At 42.4% G+C, this 20034-nt stretch overlaps 1 protein-coding gene across 2 annotated transcripts in view; it reads left to right on the top strand.

Moving 5' to 3' along the window:
• heatr6 (HEAT repeat containing 6) overlaps positions 1-20034 on the top strand; it is a 117476-nt gene that overhangs the window by 29941 nt on the left and 67501 nt on the right. For both annotated transcript variants that reach the window (XM_042056150.1, XM_042056148.1), the window contains exons 6-8: positions 14909-15010; positions 15143-15274; positions 19510-19745. In XM_042056150.1, coding sequence (XP_041912084.1) covers positions 14909-15010; positions 15143-15274; positions 19510-19745 — 470 coding nt within the window. The remainder of the gene's footprint in view (positions 1-14908; positions 15011-15142; positions 15275-19509; positions 19746-20034) is intronic.

Here is a 20034-nt window from a genome sequence, read left to right as displayed (position 1 = left end):
GAAAAGGATGTCCCTGCCCTTGTAGGAACTGGCAGTGTGTTCCACCAACGAGGAACAACAGATGAGAAAAGTTTGGATTGGCTTGAGCGTACCGGTGGTAGAGCTAGGCGTCATTCGAGGAGCGCAGCGGTCTGGAGGTAGTGTAAGTCTGTATGAGGGCATTCAAGTAGGTGGGAGCAGAACCGGAGACTACTTTGTAGGCAAGCGTTAGAGACTTGAATTTGATGCGGGCCGCCATAGGTAGCCAGTGTAGCTGGATGAGCAGCGGGGTAACATGTGCCCTTTTGGGTTGGTTGTAGACCAGGCGCGCCGCCGCGTTCTGGATCATCTGAAGTGGTTTCACTGCGCAGGCTGGGAGACCTGTCAGGAGGGCATTGCAGTAGTCGAGTCGTGAGATGACTATTGCCTGAACCAGGAGTTGGGTAGCATCTTGAGTCAAGTAAGTCCTGATTTTCCGTATGTTGTAGAGTGCAAAACGGCATGACCGGGCGACTGAGGCAACATGATCCGAGAAGTTTAGTTGGTTGTCAAGAACAACTCCTAGATTTCTTGCAGTCCTGGTCGGTGAAACAGACAGGGAGTCAAATTTGATGTTGATGTCGTGGTGTATGGTAGGTTTAGCTGGGATGACCAGCAGTTCAGTCTTTGAGAGGTTCAGCTGGAGGTGGTGTGCCTTCATCCATGTAGCTATGTCTGAAAGGCAATCCGAGATCCGTGCTGAAACCAGGGGGTCGTCAGGTGGAAAGGACAGATAGAGCTGTGTGTCGTCTGCATAGCAGTGGTATGAGAAGCCGTGCGAACGGATAATCTGTCCCAAGGAGGTCGTGTAGATAGCAAAGGGGAGGGGGCCCAGCACTGAGCCCTGGGGGACCCCTGTGGTGAGATGGTGAGGTGCGGATAGCTGACCAAGCCATGATACGTTAAACGAGCGTCCTGTGAGGTAGGATTCAAACCAGGAGAGAGCAGAACTGGAGATTCCCATGTCAGCGAGTATAGAGAGAAGGATACGGTGATTAACCGTGTCCAAGGCAGCCGATAAGTCAAGCAGAATGAGTACTGATGACCGAGCGGTCGCCCTGGCTTCTTTTAAGGCTTCTGTTACAGACAGCAGAGCCGTTTCGGTAGAGTGGCCACTTTTGAACCCAGACTGATTTGGATCCAGAAGGTTGTTCTGTGAAAGGAAGTCAGAGACCTGTTTGGAGACTGCTCGTTCAATGCCTTTGGATAGGAAAGGCAGTAGTGAGACAGGGATGATGACAGTAGTGATGTAGTGATGACAGTAGTGATGACAGTGAGAAGTCAACTCTTGATTTTTCTTTCATGTAGCAAAATCGCGCCACAGTTACAAATCCCTTAACCAATCATATCACCAGAAAGCCTATGATGTGACGTTTATGATGTTTGGCCTAGTAAGGGGGACACTGGCCAGATGCGCCTTTTTGTTTGATTATTTTATAATATTTACATACATACATAATCATACTTGATTTACATATTTTTCTGATTTGTATATTTTATTCGTTAACATATCAACTCGTTCATTGTTTTTGTTGTTTTTATTGCGTTTTTTCCCTTTCCGTGGTGTTTTTTTGTCTGTTTTTGCCTAAGAGACGGCATCCATTGAAAGACCGTTATCTCCGTAACATTTGCTATCCAACTCATCAGCATACGGACTCAGTGGCTGTTTCAGTCGGTTGACTGTCAGTTGGGAGTAAGACTCATTCAATCTATGAACTTCAATGGCTGATGTAGTCGGTTGACTCTCAGCTGTGACCTTGGTGGCTGATCTAGTCGGTGGACTGTCAGCTGGCCTAACGCAGGAGAAGGACGCAGCTTGTGCATAGCAGCTCTCCTTGGACTGTCAGTTTGAGCATGCCTTGCTGATGTTGGCCCTACGATATACTGCCCTACAACTTTTGCAGTTGTCATCTTTCAACGCAGCTATTAGTGAAAATGTGCTCCACCTCTGCCGGACAATGGGGATATTACGCAGGAAACGCTACATCCATTGAGGATCCGGCCGCACTGTTATCAAGCGGACAACGGAGGATGATATCCTCCTGTGTCCCTTCACTCAGGTACAACTCCTCAACTCATCTTCCTGGTGCCTGTCAACAGCGATGGTCTGATGAGCGCGACTCACCAGAGCGTAGGCCAACTGGGTCTGTCATGTCAACTACAAGCCATCTCATCTACCGAAGTTCTGCCCCAGCGATTACACAGCAAAGTGTAAAGAAAAAGGAATCTGCGAAAATGGACATAAACAACAAAAAGGCACTTTTAAACATGCCAACTGACAGTGCACTAACTCTTGCTGGTGAGCGCTCATCTGATATTGGAGATCGTCTTTTGGGTATGCCTATATCGGACTCGTCACGACATTTTAAGACGCGTAAAGGGCTTGGTGTTGTTCACATAAATGCTAGGAGCCTTTTGCCAAAGATGGACATTTTAAAGTTGTGGGTTAATGACTCCAACCCTGATGTCATTGTCATTTCAGAAACTTGGTTGAATACCAATGTTACTGACTCAGATATTTCCCTTTTTGGTTACAATATTTGCAGAGCTGATAGAGTTAAACGGGGTGGTGGCGTAGCTATTTATGTTATAAACAGTTTAAACTTCTCTATAAGCATACGCGTAGATTACGGGGGGGGATATGTCCCCACCACTATTTATAATTTGAATTTTGTCCCCACCACTTCTAAAAATGTGCAAACCGATTGCGACCGAAAAAATCCCCACATACCGAAATCATCGAGTCTAAACCATGCGATAGGCGCGCACAATGACATCCTCACAGCATGCACACCTGCCTGGATATGTGTGGAGTAGTGTTGCGCGGTTAAGGTTTTTTAACATCCGCACCCACCTGACCCGTCAGGAGAGTCGATCCGCACCCACCCGACCCTCCAGTCATTTAATGCCTGCTAGAGTTGACTGTAGCTTGGAATGCAATCGGTTGCCATAATAGGCTATCCTAAAATCCAGCGATAAAACAAAGCATGAACCCATGAGCGTCGGTCTGCCCTATATCTTCTGATTGTAATGTTTACAGATATCTATTTGTAACATTTATTTTGTATTTGGCCTGATATAAAATCATGTAGGCCTATTGAACAATTGAAACACATTGTGAACCCCAAAGTTGGAGACATGCATAGACATTGCTGCAAATTTAAATCCGGATTACTCTGGAATGGCTAACTGTAAAGGGGAGTGCTTTAAACTTTAATTACACCTTTGTGTTCGGTAAGGTCTGCTGTTTATTCTGATATATGGTTTGTCATGTGTTGAGGGAAAGTTCGCGAAGCCAAGATGAATGGGTAGGGAGACGGGCGCAGAAAATATGATTAAATTAAAGTTAGGCTACTTTTCTCGCAAATCGTTTACCACAACAACTAACCACCAACATCGTTTAAAAGCTGGGACAAAGCTCTTTCGTGTGATACATGTGATGTCTGTGATGAATAGGCTACTTCGCAAGTAGTTCAGCAAATTTGGGTGGGACAGAAATACCTTTACAGAGCAGCAGATCATATCGGCTCTGATGTACATTGATTTAAATGCATTATCGCTTCACTACCCAACACGCGAACAAGAAAGAAAAGAAAAAAGAAACCAATGAGCTTATGTCACGATTTCCGATAGGCCTAGGCCTAGAGAAAAGACATCTATTGGTAACCTAACAATTAGGATTTGCTTTGCATACTCTGCTGTTTGGTTGTCCCAAACTTTGAGACGACCCATTCTCGCATTAACTGAATCTTATCAACCCGAACTGCGATGTTCCTAACAGAGTGACAGGATGCAATGCCTAATAATCTCACTGCCTACAGCATAACTAGTAACGCCTAGGCCTACTGTTAAACACCTGAAAAAATATTAAGCTGCTGTTTTCTTTTCATGACGAGCACTAGGCCTAAGTTTGAATGATTTATGACTGAATGGAATGTTGCGTTTTTAAGCGCCAGAACTGCTTATCAAGTCGTGTGACAAAGTTTACACCAATCATCATCTTCTAATGTATCCTTATGTTGAGATGTCCATTCTCTTTGCCCTAGGCTATTATTTGTGCATGAAGCATGTTTCAATTAAGACAGTACACAAGCTATTTTTATTGTTGTAATATTGAATGATTTCATGAATTGTACGCACAGTGCGTAGGCTACAGGATTACGGCTGGCAGTGCCACTGACCAAGGCCACAGTAGCCTGTGAACCTCTGATTTTCAAAGGGGAATCACGGCCAACGCAGGGGGCAACTTTTCTCTTCAATTTCCCTTCCAAATGACTTTTTATTGTCTGAAGACATCTATCGCAAGAATCTAACATTCTAAGCAACAGCAAAGCAAATGCAAGCTAACCAAAGTGCAGTCGGTTCTCCCGCCATGGTTTTGGAAATCACACACCTGCTGCATCTGAAGGCCCACGCATAATAAGGCCTACGACTATCACTCTACACGCCCCTGTTGCACGTCACATTAATAGCTGATCCTGCCTCCTGGCTCCCCAAAATGCCGCATCATGTGAAAAGATCAGCAGGCCTGCAAATTTTCCCCTTGTTTTCAGACACACGTTGCGGGAAAAAGACGTCTCCTATTCCCGCAAATTTAGCGTGATCTCTGTGTGAAAAGGCCTTTTGTTGAAGCATATCCTACAGTGCAAATTCTTCTTGTTTTAGTGTTTAGTTAATAAAAAAGCATCGTCTCTACCTCAATATGAACTGCAAAGGATAGCCTAGGCTATAGGCACATTGTTTTTTGTTGTCGGTTCGGGTCAGGTTTGGGTAGTTAATCAGTGCATATTTTTGAGGGTCGAGTGGGTGCAGATCGACTCTCCTGACTGGTCGGGTGGGTGCGGATGTTAAAAAACCTTAACCGGCGCAACACTACTATTGAGCGTAATGCAGCGTTTAATGGATGAATAGCTTACATAAGGGTACCCCGCACTTTTCAAACCACACTCAAGCTTATGGTTATTGTCCCCACCACTTCTAAAAACAAACTGACGCCCTTGTCTATAAGTGTATCCACCTCTGTCCCGGGTCAGTTTGATTTATTAGCCATTAACGTAAAACTCGGTGGCTGTTCTCTGGTTATTGTGGCCGTTTACCGTCCACCCTCTGCCAATCCTGATGCTCTACACAGTCTCTCAGAGAAATTTACTTCTCTAGTTAATTCTGAAGCTGTCATTTTAGGGGACTTTAACCTAGATTGGATGTCTCCAGCAGCTGATGACTTAAAACATGAGTGTAATGAGTTAAATCTTACCCAAATAGTCACAGAACCCACACGACCTAATATGAAAATTCCCAGTCGTTCATCCCTGTTAGATCTCATTCTTACAAATAAGCCTCATAATTATATGCACAGCTGTGTATTCCCAATGGATTTCAGTGATCATTGTCCTGTGGGCTGCATTAGAGATGGCAGAAGACAAAGGTCAGGGCCTCTGGATGTAAATAAGAGATCTTTTAAAAGATTTGATAAGCAGGCATTTTTACATGATCTACATGCCAGTGACCTTACTTCTTTAAATCTTATTCCAGATGCTGAACTTGCATTGGAATACTTCCAGACTATTTTTAACACCTTAGCAGATAAACATGCCTCTTTTAAGAGATGTAGGATAAAAAAAATAGATGTAACCCTTGGTTTAGTCATGATCTAGGTGAGATTATTTCTCAAAGAAACAAAGCTTGGGCATTGGCAAGATCCACTGGTAGTGATGGAGATTGGCAAACATTCAAACATCTTAGAAATACATGCACTTACTTTGTGAAAAGAGAAAAATCTACCTATTATTTGAACAATCTGTCTGACTGTGGTAGCAATCCAGCGAAATTCTGGAAAGTGATTAAGTCACTTAACTCATTGAGTGCCAAAAACGTAATATTACGTTTTTAGGGTTTTTTTTTAATTACGAAACTAGACACTATAACACACCTTTATATGTAATTTTGGGAACTCTGTGATGAATGGAAATTAAATACATGACGATCGAAAACTCATGAAAACGCATCTGGACATTTTATCATAACTCGGTTGCCGCTTTGGGTCGAATCAATGACGCATGCACGTCATCTCAAAACCAGGCCATTTTCGTGGGTCTATCACTAGGTGGCAGTCTCGCCAGGTCTCGCTGATCACTTCCTGGAAAGTTTACAGGCAACACATCATATTTCATGAAAGACGTTATATCTCCATTTCTAGAAAAAAAACAGCGGTTTTGATGAAAACTAGCCACTGTTTAGCTTGGGATTTCTCAGGAACAGAGGTGTGTAGAAATACACGGTTTGCACCCACTGAGAGCTTAAAGTCTCACCTTTTAAACGAGCCATTGTATGTGTTCATAGCTATAACACAGAATATGCTGTGGCTGTACAAAAATCATCAACAATGGTCTAGATTGCTGGCACTCTAGGACAAAGCTTCCGAAAACAGCTTGGCATTCAACGAGTTAAAGGTGTTTCTTCAACCACTCTTCCTCAACAAATTATGTTGGATTATAAAGTGGTAAATCAGAAAATGGAGATTTGTAATGCTTTTAATGATCACTTTATCAAATGTGGTACTCTATTTGATCAATTGAATAATGTGGATATGATTGCTGCTCTTTGGAACAGGGGAAGCTCTAAAAATGGTCAATTCTTAAATTAATATTATTAAGGTGCTATATTGTTCTTTTGAGGGCAAAAATGATCCCAAAACCCAGAATAGTCCAAACAGTAGGCATGGCAGACATGGCATAATGTAGCCTACACCGTTATATAGCGCGCTACCTAACTTAGCCTAAATACACATCTGAAACAAAAGCAAGTCACAAACTCTGTAACTTCACATTACGGTTTTATTTACAGTATGCTATTTACAAAGACAAATAGAAACCGACTGTATTGCTCCCAAATTATGAGAACTTGAGCAGCAACTTGCCTTGCCTCTCGATTTCACCTGCCAACACTAACGTTAACGTTAACCATAGACAGTAAAAGATACGTTAACGCATCCCTTGAACTTAACCACTTCCTGTCAGATCGCGACATATGCTGTCAATCAAAAAGAGTCCAGCCTCTATGACGGTTCCTCCAATCATCATACAGAAGCTCGGCGTCTGGGCAATCCCACTGTCCCATTCACTCCCAGAGACGCCGGGCTTCCCTGGAAATGACGATTTTGTGGCGCTTGTCCAATAAACGTGGAGCTTTTCTGCACTGAGATCAGCCCACTCTGTAGTGCCATTGAAAGTCTAGTGAAGCCCAGCGTCTATGGTTTTTTGCATGGTTTTTTGATTGATCGTGTCGTCACAGCAATGTATTACGGGTGCGAAATCACGATAAATGACCGGCAAAACCTTATTGCTGAACAAACTAGCCATGAAGATGAACATGTTTTCATCAGTCTTAGAGCAATCACCTCTGCACCAGAGACACAAGTCCATTTCAGTGTCACTAGTCCTGAAGAAGAGGTTTTTATTTTCAAATAGGCCTAATAACCCTTCCTTCTCATTTATACCAGTAAATTCAGCCGTGGCCCACTGGTTAGCACTCTGGACTTGTAACCGGAGGGTTGCCGGTTCAAGCCCCGACCAGTGGGCCACGGCTTAAGTGCCCTTGAGCAAGGCACCTAACCCCTCACTGCTCCCCGAGCGCCACCGTTGTAGCAGGCAGCTCATTGCGCCGGGATTAGTGTGTGCTTCACCTCACTGTGTGTTCACTGTGTGCTGTTTGTGTTTCACTAATTCACCGATTGGGTAAAATGCAGAGACCAAATTTCCCTCACGGGATCAAAAAAGTATATATACTTTATATATACTTAAACCAATCTGAAGTTCTCTATGGACTGTGTAATTCCAAGTGTATGAAAAGCTCTCTGGGTGCAGATCAGTTAGACCCACATATCTTAAAGATTGCAGCCCCTGTCATTGCTGAACCTTTAACTCACATTTTTAATTTAACATTCTCCTCTGGTTCTATTCCAGAAGTCTGGAAATCAGCCCTAGTGACCCCTTTACATAAAGGAGGAGACACAAGTGATTTAAAAAACTATAGGCCAATGCTTCCATGTTTAGCTAAGATGTTAGAATCCTTTGTAAATGAACAGCTTCGTTTCTTTTTGTCATCATATTCTATATTAAGTCCTTATCAATCTGGGTTCAGAGTTGGCCAAAGCACAATTACAGCAGCAACTGCTGTAGTAAATGATATAGCTACTGGTGTTGACGGTAAGCATTGTGCAGCTTTGTTTATTGACTTTGTCAAAGGCTTTTGACACTGTTAATCACAGGTTACTTCTTGAAAAACTAACCTCTTTTGGTCTAGATGAAGGTTCCTTTAAATGGTTTCAAAACTCTAATAGAACACAGTGGATAGATGTGACAGGATCAACCTCAGAGCCATTAAGACTAAATAATGGTGTTCCACAGGGCTCAATTTTGGGACCACTGTTGTTTACATTGTATATCAATGACATCTGTGCTTCAATAGAAAATTGTAAAGTGCATTTCTATGCAGATGACACAATCCTTTATGCCTATGCACCATCTGTAGAGCAAGCAGTGTCATATCTTCAATGTGCATTTGATTGTGTGCAGAAATCCTTGAAAGATCTTAAACTGGTTCTAAATGAAGCAAAAACAAAATATATGATCTTCCCTAGATCGGTGTGACCTTGATGCCTATAACATTTGTTCCCTAAATGGGGCACAAATTGAGCAAGTTTCTCAATACAAATATCTAGGCATTTGGCTAGATACTGTAACAAACTATCATTTAGAACACATGTGCTTGATCTCACAAAAAAGGTAAAAATTAAATTAGGTGCACTTTACAGGATTAGGTCTTGCTTCTCTTTAGAAAGCAGAATGACCATTATTCAAGCAACTATAATGTCAGTCCTAGACTATGGTGATATTGTGTATGCATGCAGCCCCTTCCACTCTGAAATCACTTGATGCAGTTTACCACAGTTCACTACATTTTATAACGGGAGATGGGTTTAAAACTCACCACTGTAAATTATACCAAAATGTAGGATGGTCTTCCCTCTATGATAGGAGGGAAAGGCACTGCCTCCTTTTTGTTTATAAGGCATTACTGGGAAAGTTACCTTTTTACCTAACTTCTCTTCTGAACATAAAATCCATCTGCCACAATACACGCTCACAGGGTTCAAACTCCTCAAATGAAATCTGAATTTGGTAAATTAGCTTTTACATTTTTTGCATCTAATAAATGGAACAAATTGCAAGTTATTGAAATTAGATAGGTTTGTGTCACTAGACCAATTCAAGGGTATGATTGATGATATGGCTGTTGCACAATGTTCTTGCTTTGATATTTACACCTTTTATATCATTATTATTATTATTATTATTATTATTATTATTATTATTATTATTATTATTATTTATACATTCCCCTTCTTTTGTTTCTATTTATTATTATTATTATTATTATTATGACCGCCGCCCAGCGAAGCGAAGGTTTAGTCAGATTTTTTTATTATTTTTTTTTTTTCCGCATGTCCAAATTTCCGTCAAGGATTCCCAGGACACTGAAAGACCGGGGTAGACGAAACTTGGTGGGCATGTAACCCCATATGGCTAGCATGGAACCATCATTTTTCGTTTTGTTCTGTAGCCCCCCCCGCTGGACTGCACCCCCGAAAGGAGGGTAGAGCAGACACAGTTTTCTGTGAATATCTCGAGAACCGTAAGGTTTAGGAGGACCATTTTTTTTGTATGTTGATCTCAAGGGGCCATGTCAACCCATTCCATAACCACTCATTTCATGTATAGCGCCACCTAGTTAAACACAAAAAAGTAAAAATGAGGTGTTGTAATCGCAGGTATCTGTGACCCTAACATAGTCAAAACTGCACAAAATTGGAAGTGTAGGATCATTATGACACCCTCTGAATGCACACCAAGTTTCGTGGAATTCCGTTCATGGGGGGCCACACAATAAATTAATTTATGTTACTATACACCAACTGGCCTGTAGGTGGCCGGAGACAGTTTTCTGTGAATATCTCGAGAACCGTAGGGCCTAGGAGGTCCACCTTTTTTTTTTGTATGTTGGTCTTAAGGGGGCATGTCAACCCATCCCATTACCACTTATTTCATGTATAGCGCCACCTAGTTAAAAATTAAAAAGCAAAAAATTAGGTGTTTTCATCACAATATCTCTGGCTGATATGGTCAAAACTGCACGAAATTGAAAGTGTAGGATCATTATGACACCCTCCGAATGCATGCCAAGTTTTGTGAACTTTCGTTCATGGGGGGCCTTACAATAAAATAATTTATGTGTACATTTAGTGACACCAACAAGGATTCCCGGGACACTGAAAGACCGGGGTACACGAAACTTGGTGGGCATGTAACCCCACATTGATAGCATGGAACCATTGTTTTTCGTTTTGATCTGTAGCCCCCCGCTGTACTGGACCCCCCCAAAAGGAGGGTAGGGCAGACACAGTTTTCTGTGAATATCTTGAGAACCGTAGGGCCTAGGATGACCAATTTTTTCCGTATGTTTGCCTCCAGGGGTCATGTTAACCCATTCCATGTGCAGACATGTGCATAAACAGATACTGTACACACGCACACACATACATTCACAGTAATCATACGTATGACACATACTCACACAGTAGACATATGTATGCATGCATGCACATGCACAAACACACATACGCAGGCAAACACACAAGCACACACACACACACACACACACACACAAACATAAACATAAACGTGTACACGCACACATAAACACAATTCAAGAATTTCTCAGAATTATGAACAGGCAAGATGGGGATGGGGTTGTATAAAATGAATTTTACATGTGAAATCTATGAACTAATCATGTTTTGGTACTTGTTGTCTAGCAGATACCAGTGAGAATTGAGTGTGGATAATGCAATTTAGTGAGACAGTTAGAATCATTTAGGCCTTTCAGCGTGATTTATTTTTGTGGAAAAAATGTGCTGGACTGGGCGGCAGTCATATTTTGTACCGCTCTGCGGTACATCTAGTTTATTTTTATTTGATTTTTGTTATTATTATTATTATTATTATTATTATTATTATTTGCCTTTTGTATCTTTTATTGTTCTTGTTTTGTTGTTTTGATTATTATTGTTGTTTATTGTTGTTATTGTTGTTGTTTTGCCGGGACACTGTAGTAGTATGCAAACACTGCTCACCACTGGCAGAGTTTATGATCATAAAGTGCCGTCCTTTTTACCTGCCAAGGGAAATTACTGCGATTCTGCTAGTCGCAGTATACATCCCGCCTACCAACAACAACAGCGATAAGAACGCGGCTCTTAGTGAACTGTACCAGGCTGTCAGTGAACAACAGACGGCACACCCAGACGGTTTCACCATCTTCACTGGAGATTTTAACCATGCTGATCTCAAAACTGTACTTCCAAAGCTACACCAGCATGTTGATTTTCCAACAAGAGGAGATAACATCCTGGACCTGGTCTACACTACACACAAAGGAGCATACAAAGCCACCCCCCTCCCCCACATTGGACTTTCAGACCATATCACTGTTATGCTAATGCCCGCATACAGACAAAGGGTAAAAGCGAACAAACCGGTTCGTAAGCAGGTAAAAGTGTGGCCTGAGGGAGCCTCCGATGCTCTTCAAGACTGCTTTGACACAACAGACTGGGAAATGTTTAAGCAGGCAGCCACTTACAACAACCGGACAGACATAGAGGAGTATACAGACACTGTAACCTCTTACATCACCAAGTGCATCGATGATGTGACCCACACAAAAGACATCATCACTCGGGCTAACTGGAAGCCATGGCTGACAGGGGATGTCCTCAGGCTGCTGAGGGCCAGAGACAAAGCCTACAGAGCTGGGGATGAAGCTGGCATGAAAACAGCGAGAGCCAACCTGTCCCGTGGCATCAAGGAAGCAAAAAAGGAATACACTCACAAGATAACCACCCACTTCAAAGACAGCAGGAACGCACAAAGCCTATGGCAGGGCATTCAGGCCCTCACAGACTACAAGCCCGCGCCACAGAGCTGTGAGAGCAACATCCCTCTGCTCAACAACCTGAACCGCTTCTTTGCTCGCTTTGAAGCACAAAACAGCACCTGCCCACAGAAGACCCATCCCCCTCTACATGAGCAGCCCCTGTGCCTCTCTGCCGACAGCGTGAAGAGGACACTTGCTGCTATCAACACCCGTAAGGCAACAGGTCCAGACAACATCCCAGGTCGTGCGCTGAAGGACTGCGCAGGGGAGCTTAAGGATGTCTTCACAGACATCTTTAACACTTCCCTGAAGCAAGCCATCGTCCCATCATGTTTCAAAGCTGCCACCATCATACCTGTGCCGAAGAAAACTGCTCCATCCTGCTTCAATGACTACCGCCCTGTGGCACTGACACCCATCATCATGAAGTGCTTTGAGCGGCTTGTCATGTCACATATCAAAGCCATTCTCCCCCCCACCCTGGACCCCTTCCAGTTTGCATACCGAGCCAAGCGGTCTACAGAGGATGCAATCTGCTCTGCCCTCCACCCAGCCCTCACCCACCTGGAAAAAAGAGACTCATATGTGAGATTGCTGTTTATAGACTTCAGTTCTGCATTCAACACCATAATACCACAACAACTCATCTGCAAACTGGACAAACTGGGACTCAGTACCTACCTCTGCAACTGGCTACTGGACTTCCTCTGTCAGAGGCCCCAAGTAGTACGTGTTGGCAACAATACCTCAAGCAGCATCACACTGAGCACAGGGGCCCCCCAAGGCTGCGTGCTCAGTCCGCTGCTCTTCACCCTGCTGACGCATGACTGCACTGCAACCTACAGCAACAATCACATAGTGAAATTTGCTGACGACACAACTCTGGTGGGTCTCATCACCAAGGGCGACGAGACTCAATACAGGTTGGAGGTCGACCATCTGACCACGTGGTGCAGGGACAACAACCTCCTGCTGAACGTCAGCAAGACCAAAGAGATTGTTGTTGACTTCCGGAGAGGTCACACCCAACACCTGCCACTGACCATCGACGGTGCTGTGGTGGAGAGAGCGAGCAGCACCAAATTCCTGGGGGTGCACATCAGTGAAGACCTCTCCTGGACCACCAACACTGCATCACTGGCGAAGAGAGCTCAGCGCCGCCTGTACTTCCTGCGGAAACTCAGGCGAGCAAGTGCTCCACCAGCCATCATGACCACATTCTACCGAGGCACCATTGAGAGCATCCTCTCCAGCTGTATCGCTGTGTGGGGCGGAAGCTGCACTGAATACAACAGGAAAGCCCTGCAGCGCATAGTGAACACAGCTGGAAGGATCATTGGTGCTTCAATCCCCTCCCTGAAGGACATTTACACCACCCACCTCACCCGCAAGGCGACCAAAATTGTGAGTGATGCAAGTCACCCCGCTCACAATCTGTTTGATCTACTGCCCTCTGGGAAGAGGTACAGAAGCCTGCGCTCCCGCACTACCAGACTCACCAACAGCTTCATACACCAAGCTGTAAGGATGCTGAACTCTCTCCCTCCTCTCCCCCCTCCACCCTCAGCTACATAACATCCTGGACATTGGACATTGGACCCACAATGGCCGCCTGCACTACTCCACTTGCACACTTGCACACTTGTACACTTTACAACTTGGTGTTGTTGTCCTGAAAACACAACACTTCTGCTGCTCTTACATAACTTGCACCACTATGCCACTTCTTTATTACTTAGGTCAAACAGAACTACCCAAGCCTTTTTATTGGCCTGACTTTGCACTAGTATTTTATTGACTGTCTATGCACAATTTCAACCAAATTTTGCTGCTCTTATTTTTTCATTATTATATGTGCCCTCTTATTTACTTATTTACTTACTTTTTTGTTTACTTGAATGTTATGTTTGTCTGTGGACTTAAATTGGAAAAATATGTCTTGTCTTCACCGTGGGATAGTGAGAAACGTAATTTCGATCTCTTTGTATGTCTGGAACATGTGAAGAAATTGACAATAAAGCTGACTTTGACTTTGACTTTGACTTGTAACTCAGGGCATTGCTGTAAAAGAGCTTGATCCTCATAATTTCTCCCTGAATAAAAAAACGGATGATGAGGAAGTTGAGGAAGTTTTCATTAATAAAATTGGTTGGGGCATGGCGGTATTATTAGACTGGATGTCATTGGTACTGGGGTACAGAAATTAGAATTGGCCGTCTGCAAATACAAACAATTTCAATGAAACAACAGATAACGTTACCAAGGATGTGAACAGTTGACACAAGCCTAATGTCAGTTTCCCAGGCATCAATCCTACCTAAGGGCTGAGCTACACCAGGCACGTAACTGAAGCGTTCCGTTCGCGTTGCGTCTGCTGCAACAATTAGCTTCTACTATAATTAATGGAATTAGCTACACCAGACATTCGAAAAACATAGACCATTAATCTAAAATGGATTTTACGCATCACGAACGGAACGCTTCATTATGCTTGTATTGCCTATTGTCAGTCATGTTATGGCAGCCGTGGCCTACTGGTTAGTGCTTCGGACTTGTAACCGGAGGGTTGCCGGTTCTAACCCCGACCAGTAGGCACAGCTGAAGTGCCCTTGAGCAAGGCACCTAACACCTCACTGCTCCCCGAGCGCCGCTGTTGTTGCAGGCAGCTCACTGCGCCGGGATTAGTGTGTGTTCACCTCACTATGTGCTGAGTGTGGTTTCACTAATTCACGGATTGGGATAAATGCAGAGACCAAATTTCCCTCACGGGATCAAAAGAGTATATATACTTATACTATGTATTAAAATTCTATTGGGATTCCAAAAATCTTATTTTGATTGGAAATGTGTTAACATCATTGTGGTGTATGGGCATTTTTCATATTTCTCTTTCTCTCAGTTGTTGCAGAATTCACTGAAAGGCATGCAGTGTCTCTTAAATGGAGTGAAGTGGAAACCGGGGCATGGGGATGATCTAGGATTTCTTCTGGCTGTGCTAAAGGTGCTCATTATATGAAGAGATATCCGAGCTCGACTTGTATTCATGTAAACTACAGGAGGAAGAAGCAGTAATGTAATTAAAGCTATAAAACATATTGTGATGTGGTAAGTGTATGTCTTCTCTCTGCAATAGAAATTGATGTTCTATGGGCTGCCAGGGATGGTTGTGGAGATGCCAAAAATTCTTTATCCTGCCCCTCTACCTCAGTATGATGTTCCTTTTCCCAAAGTTTCAGAAGAGACCATGCCAACAAAACCGGGAGGGGTATGTATAACTTTGCTTACTTTACTTTGTTTTGTATTGAGGCTTGTGTAGATGTGACACTGTAAACTGCCATGCAATACTATGGATAAAAATCAGAGATTGTTTGAGAGTATTATCTGTATGTGTCCGTCACATATGAATTTAGCATAATGAAGTACGTACTTGTACCTAGTGTTAATATGATGGTAATCTGATGCTGATATATTCACTGCCATCACCTGGACAGACATGAGAAGGCTACATTTTGCCCTGTAAGGTAGGCTAGCTACATATGCTACTTGTACTTTATTTTAGTAGCCTTTGCCACGCTATCTGTCAGGTAACATCAGTAGCCTAAATAGCAACACTGTCTATTTAATTGCTTTATGTTCATGTAAAAAAACTGCTATCATAATGTCAGTTAGATGGTTATACTGTATGCCTGAAAATATCTCTGATTCTGACTCCTGGACATGTGTGTACGCTAACGTTACAGGCTGCATCTTATCGCGGGCCAAGGGTTTCTACCTTTTTAGGGGTCCAAGCAGAGACAAACAAATATATTTTTACTGGTCCAAGCTCGCTGCTACAATGTTGTACCATGTTGGCTAGCATTAGCTAACTAACATAATCCACACCCGGCACATACACACACACAGTGATGCTAGCTAGCTAGCTGGGTCATTCTGTGTCAAATCATATTGGTTGTTGCAGCACCATCTCAGATTTTGGTCCCAACACCAAGGCCTGTGAAATATTTCTGTTAAAATCCTTCAATTCATGTTAATTTCAGCCCTTGAAATTACATCAGTTTTACAGCCTGAAAATCCAACTTTTTAAAAATGACAGACTTTTGCAACCCAATTCACTTCAGATCTAACATGCAACCACCAATATTGCCCAAAACATCGATGTTTTAGCCCAGAGGTTCTCAAACTTTTCTATAACCATACTACAGTGCCATATCTAGGTGGTTGGATAGATAGTGCCTACTAGGTTTTCCCACAATTCTGCAATCTCAGTTACACTAATGAAACAATGTTAAATATGTTCAAAGCTATTAAATTCTAGCTCAGTTTTGTACACACACACAACCTCAGGTTGTCCCCATCCTGCTTTGAACATGGTTGTGTTGCATTTTGAGCACTGTCAGCTTGGGAAGTTGGAAATGACTAGCCTACCAAAAAGATCAATTTTAATGTACGTTTGGGGATATTCTTGCATGATATGCAGTTATCACTCTTCAGCATATAGTAAGCTGCTTCTGTATTTCTAAAGATAGATGTTGTTGTAGCAGTGTTTCCCCTAGAAAATTTTCCAGCAGCGGTGCTCTTGATCGTAGGAACCCCCCCCCCAACAAAAAAAAAAAAGAAAATGTTGAAAAAATGACTCCTTAAATGGTGACTTCTGGTGGATTTTTTCAGATTGAGTGTTACAAATTATGACATAACCACCAAGACAAGCATTTACAAAGCATGATTATTGCAGTACTTGGACAGGATTATTCATGTTTTTCTTTCACCTTTTTCATTTACATTATTAGTAATTAGCCACTGTACAACTGTACACTGTAGCGTTGTGCATGGTGCATAAGAATATGTGGATGAAATTAATTATGTTTTCCATGTCATTTGGTAAAATAAATGCTCAAAAAGCTTTGGTGAGCTCTACAGGAATAAAACTATCTCCAGATGTAAATGGTTGCGTATCCTATTACTCAAATTCAATTAAACCCACCAATAGGCTAGCTAGACCTTAGTTTCACAGCCTAGGTATTTTAGCAACACAGGGCTTGAAAGCATTGCCTGTATCACAAACAACAATGAAGCAATGCGTGGAATTTATCTGGGAATAGGCTACTGAAGGTAGGGGCGAGCTACCTCGCTGGCGTGTTTAATTTGGTTCCTTGGTTAACATAATGTAGGCTACGTTTTTTTGCACAAAATTGCATCTGCTAATAAACTTAAACATAAACACAAACAAGCATGATCTCCTGTGGAATCCCTGACTGCGCCTTCAACGTTAGCCTACTATTATTTGTTGACATCAAACCTGAACGAACGGCAGCTGTTCCTGAGGTTCACTTGCATGTTTTTTTTTTTTTTTTAAATTAGCCAACTTTTTTTTTGCAGTGGCGCTTGAATTCCAAGAGCGGCGCTGCGCCGCTGATGAATACATTGTAGGGGAAACACTGGTTGTAGCCATGTTGCGTTGCAGACAAATGGATCCATATTCTATTTGTTGGTGTTGTGTTTATGTTGTAAGAATATGAAATTAATAAATATAAGATCAAGAGGCTTTTGCGAAATAGCCGAAAGATAAACAATAATATGTTATACTGTAGCATAGTAGGCCTAGGCTAAAGTTTGCGAGATGGAAAGAGAAAAATAGCGTTTAAATGTATATTTAAATTATAGCCTAATCTAATGCACTGTTGTGCATTTTAAATCCGAAATAAGAAGGAATGTGAGAAGACTGCTATTAACTTTAGCCTTATGTCTTGGTCTATGGATGTCTGCTTAGTTGTTGACAGCACATGTTTTTACGATTTAAAATGATACTTTTTACATTTTAACGGGCCAAGTTGAAGAGCCGTTGTCCGTTTTTGTTCGGGCTGATTCATGTCCCCTTGCATTTTGCAACTGTGAGAGGTCCATGGTTAGTCTGGCTTTCACCAGACCAAGCTCAATCTTTTAAGAAATCGAAAAAGAAATCGCCGGCAGATCAGGCTGGGTTCACCCAGCCTAGTCCATGGTAGGCACCCGATAGAAAATATTATTTAATTTTGTGATAGCCACGCTCTGGGGTCCCCCCAGTTTCAGAGCTATTCTAAATAAGAGGGAGTTGACAAAACCGTGACTGTTAACAAACTAGATCCTAATAGAAAGCTGTTAGCTTTCCTAAGCTATATAAGGTATAAGCTAGGCCTATTACACAACATAAATTGTCACTAGGCTATGCTGGCAACCCAAATAAAATCTCCTTTGGGAACCAATGGCTTACAGTATCAAGCGGACTTAAGCTGCCACCGCGTGGCGAAAAGTTACACATTTCATGCAGCTGCGTGAATCACGGAAAGCGCAAATGAAGTGGCTATTTCTAAATGGGACCCACTTTATATATGTAAGGGATAACGGCTGCCAAGGTGTCCTGTTATACGGAATTAATGGACGAGGGCGAAAGGCAAAGAACTCCCCGACACGTTGCCTCCGCCCAAGCATGCAAAGGAAACAAGCGGTTCCGTTTAAAAAGTAGCCGACTTGTTGTTGTTGTACAACTTTCTTTGGCCCTATAACAGCAATAGACAGTTGGCTTGTTTACAGTTGATTCCATTGTTGCGAAGCCTGCTTCCAGGCTCAACAGTCATCCTACTGGTTGTTATATATACCATTCACAAGCATTGATATGGAATGGTGATTATACCTTTTTTACCAGATACTTCATAGGTGTCCCGTTATTCAGAATGAATAGCCACCCCACCAGCCAATTAGTATTTCTTCTCTCCAGGTGATAAGTATATACCGGTACGTCACATATTACCAACCGTCCAGTATGTCCAACCTTATACGTGTATATGTGTCACTTATTCATTTCTATACAAACCATCCACACCATAAGTGTATCTAAATTGGTACCAAAAATTACATTTTGCCGTCACTCGAAGAGCTGTAATCAGTCTTGTAAGGCTGCGTGTACAAATCCGCTTGGAGCTCCAGTGGAATTTTGAATTGCGACGAGAATTCTTGGGCTAACCGTTGATGTGCCCTGAGAAAGGTTGGGAATAGGCACCCACCAGCTCAGCACTAAACTCCGAGCGTGGTACACAAAATATTTATTTATATTTCAGGCAGTAAAAGCCCCGGTAAGAACCAAACTAGATTTTGTTCAAATCTACACACCTATGCCTACTGAAAAATGTAAGGTTTGTTTATCAACCGTTATTTTAAAGTATTAAAAAACATCGTTGTTTTAGAATTTTCGAACGAAATGGTTGGTAATTAGCACATTTATGATATATAGGCTTTGCTAACAAATGCTTAGGCCAACAAATGCTTAGGCCCCGTTGATGTGGACTCTTAAGCGGTTAGCCTTAGTATGTTCTTAGTATGTGTTGTCATTATATGACTTTATATTACAGACATTTAAGGAACACAACGGAGACATGAGAGATCTTATTTTATTTTTTTTTGTCTTTTCCATCTTCTTTTCCACTCGACTAGTTCATCTTTTATTTTCCTCATATGCTTCCCTGACAGAACAAGAAGAAAAAGCCCCGTGGGAATGTTCAGAAGGCACATATTGAGGGGAAATGGGTCCTGAAAGAAGACAGTGGAGAAGACCAGCAAGAGCTTGAGTTGAGACAAGGTGGAGGAAGAAACCCCAAACAAATGATAGGCAACTGGTCTCAGAAGCCCTCACACTACCAGTTATCCTGGAGAAGCTCAGAGTCAGAGTACTCTGACACTGAAGGAGGCATTAATGCAAAGCTAAGGTATTAAATGGTTTGTTTTCTTGTTTATTTAAAGTTTTTCTGTTTTCATGCTTATTTAAAGTTGTCTTCAAATACAGAATAAAATATAGCTGCAAGCAGCAATGTGGGGGCCAAGCAGTGCGCTATAGCAGGAATGGCGTTGCCATGGCATGAGCAAGCACTCACAGCAAGTTTGATTGCAATTGGATAAAGAATGGCTGAGAAATAAGCTTATTTACTTTGTTATAGTGCCCCTAGAGGCGAAAATTACACCAATGTCCTTGTGCATTCTCACAATCAGCTACCTTGT

This window comes from Alosa sapidissima, chromosome 12 (genome assembly GCF_018492685.1).
Source record: "Alosa sapidissima isolate fAloSap1 chromosome 12, fAloSap1.pri, whole genome shotgun sequence".
In the NCBI taxonomy this organism is placed as follows: domain Eukaryota; kingdom Metazoa; phylum Chordata; class Actinopteri; order Clupeiformes; family Clupeidae; genus Alosa; species Alosa sapidissima.
Note: the sequence above shows the minus strand (reverse complement) of the source record. Positions and strands in the feature narration are given on the sequence as shown.